Source organism: Odontomachus brunneus, unplaced genomic scaffold (assembly GCF_010583005.1).
Source record: "Odontomachus brunneus isolate Ranch 3 - 2012 unplaced genomic scaffold, Obru_v1 Obru_scaffold_053, whole genome shotgun sequence".
Classification (NCBI taxonomy): Eukaryota; Metazoa; Arthropoda; class Insecta; order Hymenoptera; family Formicidae; genus Odontomachus; species Odontomachus brunneus.
Window position 1 is genome coordinate 476523 of NW_022639503.1, and position 2653 is coordinate 479175.

Here is a 2653-nt window from a genome sequence, read left to right on the forward strand (position 1 = left end):
CCCAACCTGCAACGATAATGTTCGCTATCACGTAATCAGCGGGCATAATTTCCGCTGTATTTTCGGGTATGCAATGTAAAGTACGTAGCAAACCCATAGAACTGCCTACAATTACGCCTACTGCACCATATATGTTGTTGATCCATCCAGGTATTGGTTCTTTCGCCGTTGATGTTACAATCGAAGGACGTATGATGCAAGCTGATAACCCGACGCTGTATTGTCGCACTGTATCCTCGGCAATCGCCTTGGTGTACACGTAAATATTCGGCCATTCGCCTACTAGTCTGCGCTCGTCCGATGCAAAAAGAATAAATATTTCATGAGAATTCTTTTCGCGCACCTATGATATCGAATAAACAATGGTCGAAGAATGTGCCGTTTGAACTTCTCGAAAGAGCACTTACGTTGGCGTTATTTTGTTCAACATCTCATCGTCCAGAACGTTGAGTAACGTCAGTATCTTATCTGTCTCTAAAGGCGGAGAATAATATTTCTCATCGATAAAGTTGTTCACGCACTGAGAAAATGCGGTTGATGTATAAACAAATGCCTAAATAAAAAACAATCAAAAGATCAATGTGAGTTTAATTATGCGTCTATGAGAATGAAATATATGACTGAAACAGCACCTCTAAATTCGGCATCTCTCTTGCGAAGAGGAGAATTTCTTTGTTTCCTCTCACATTAACATGCACCGCATTTCGAATCGTATCATTAAATCGCACGGACGCCGCTAAATGGAAGATTATGTTTGTGTCTAAGAGATGTTTTCGGTTTTCCGACGACAAGCCTAGATTTGCTTCGCTGAAGTCGGCTTCTATCATTATTACTTTAGTAATAAAGTCAGGCTGCTCTTTTTTTAATCTATCGTAAACCTTAAAACAGAGACTGGAAATAAATTGCGGAGCAAGGATTACGATTGCTTTCTATTAATGTATGTTCTATTAAATGTATGTGCCACTTATGTTACTAACAACGCAATCGAAGTGCTCTTTGAAACGCTCTTCTGCTGATTTTCCTTTCTTTCCCTTCATACATATGTACATCTTTCCTATACCCGGACAGCATCTAAAAGTTATTATTTCTTTTTAATATTTTCTCGTATCGCGCGATTTTTATACTCTATAATCTACATTACATTCAGTAAAATTTTACGTTTAAAATTTTATTCAAGAAAGTAAATTTTTAAATCTGTTAATCTCTGTTATAAATTGGACCGTTTAATTCGCCATCTTGCGATATAACATGTGTATATATTTCGCGTAGCTTTGATAGTATTTTGTCTATTATAAAAAGAAGATAAAATACGTGTGTATATTAGGGTGGTTCTTATTAATTCTTGGTCAAAATTTTTTTTCGAATTTTTTCCACGGCGCCCTCCAAAAAGTTTCCATTTGACAAAAAAGAAATCCCTGCCAAACTTTTGCTCGATCGGATAACGAAAACCCATGCTCCCGGATCGTTAAACATTGGAATACCTTTATATTAAGCTGTCTGCGTTATCAATATAGTTTTTAAAGCGTATTTTCCACAAAAATCGTCCTAGAGAACTTTTCTTTTTTCTTTCTACATCGTTTGAGATCTTATAGTCTCATTTAAACATTTAGATAAATTGTTGATGACTAAAAAATAAAAATAAATAGTTATTGCATTTATTGTTTGAGCTACAAATGTAGCTCAAATCATGTATGAACTACAAAAGTTGCAATATTATGTTTGTAGGACAATATAAGTGTAAAACATGTTACCTTTCATGTTTTTATTAATAAAGAAACTTTTTAAATTAAATATTATATAATAATTAATAATCTCGTGGCTCCTAATCTTATGCTGGGAGGGGACCATAGATGTACACTCTGTTTGATAAGAGCGTATAACGACAAAACTTGATAAATAATTTATTGAAATGATTTGGAATAAAATATATACATAGTACTTGATTAGAACTGTAATGTTTTATTATTAATAACTTGTTCGGTCGCCTTAATAATTGCCTGGCATCTTCGAGACATACTACTAATTTACTACTTCAACTAATTTTATAGCATATTCTTGAAATAAAGATCTCCATATCAATCGAATTTGTCGTATTAATTCCTTGATCGATCAAATTTTCTTTCCACGAAGTTTAAATTTCATTAAGGACCAAACGTTTTCGATAGGATTTGCATCCGGTGACTGTGACGGCCAATCCAGTAATTGAAAGGTCGAACGAGCCCGCCGAAGGCGGGCGAAGTTCGGCCACAATTATACGAAGGGTCTCGCTCGAAGATGATAGTATAACAAGTGTAGTTGTCTCTGTTCTCTCGGTACTTCACAACGTTCAGCGTGTAGAAAAGAGATGGCTCTCCTAGCGACCTCTCTGTAGGGCCCTCGCTTCTCTACGCCATCTACGATCATATAATTTAGAGCAAAGAGTTGTCGTTTCTACTTTCCTAGATGATCCGGGAAACACATACAGCAGTGGGATGGGTAAAGGGATCATCTTCGAGCGAGATCCTTCGTATAATTGTGGCCGAATTTCGCCCGCCTTCGGCGGGCTCGTTCGACCTTTCAGTTATACTACGTGTCTCGCTCTCGATGATAGTATAACAAGTGTAGATGTTTAACGTATACGACAACTCTGTCTTTTTTTTTTTTTTTTTTTTTT

The 2653-nt window shown here is 36.1% G+C and overlaps 1 protein-coding gene and 1 long non-coding RNA gene across 2 annotated transcripts in view; both read right to left on the bottom strand.

Moving 5' to 3' along the window:
• LOC116845540 (fatty acyl-CoA reductase wat-like) overlaps positions 1-2653 on the bottom strand; it is a 17795-nt gene that overhangs the window by 7900 nt on the left and 7242 nt on the right. Inside the window, exons 3-5 of the mRNA XM_032818302.1 lie at positions 978-1071; positions 633-878; positions 408-553 (exon numbers count right to left, since the gene is read on the bottom strand). Of these exons, the coding sequence (XP_032674193.1) occupies positions 408-553; positions 633-878; positions 978-1071 (486 nt within the window). The remainder of the gene's footprint in view (positions 1-407; positions 554-632; positions 879-977; positions 1072-2653) is intronic.
• LOC116845541 overlaps positions 1863-2653 on the bottom strand; it is a 7403-nt gene continuing 6612 nt past the window's right edge. The window contains exon 3 of the long non-coding RNA XR_004378263.1: positions 1863-2393. This is a non-coding gene — a long non-coding RNA (uncharacterized LOC116845541). The remainder of the gene's footprint in view (positions 2394-2653) is intronic.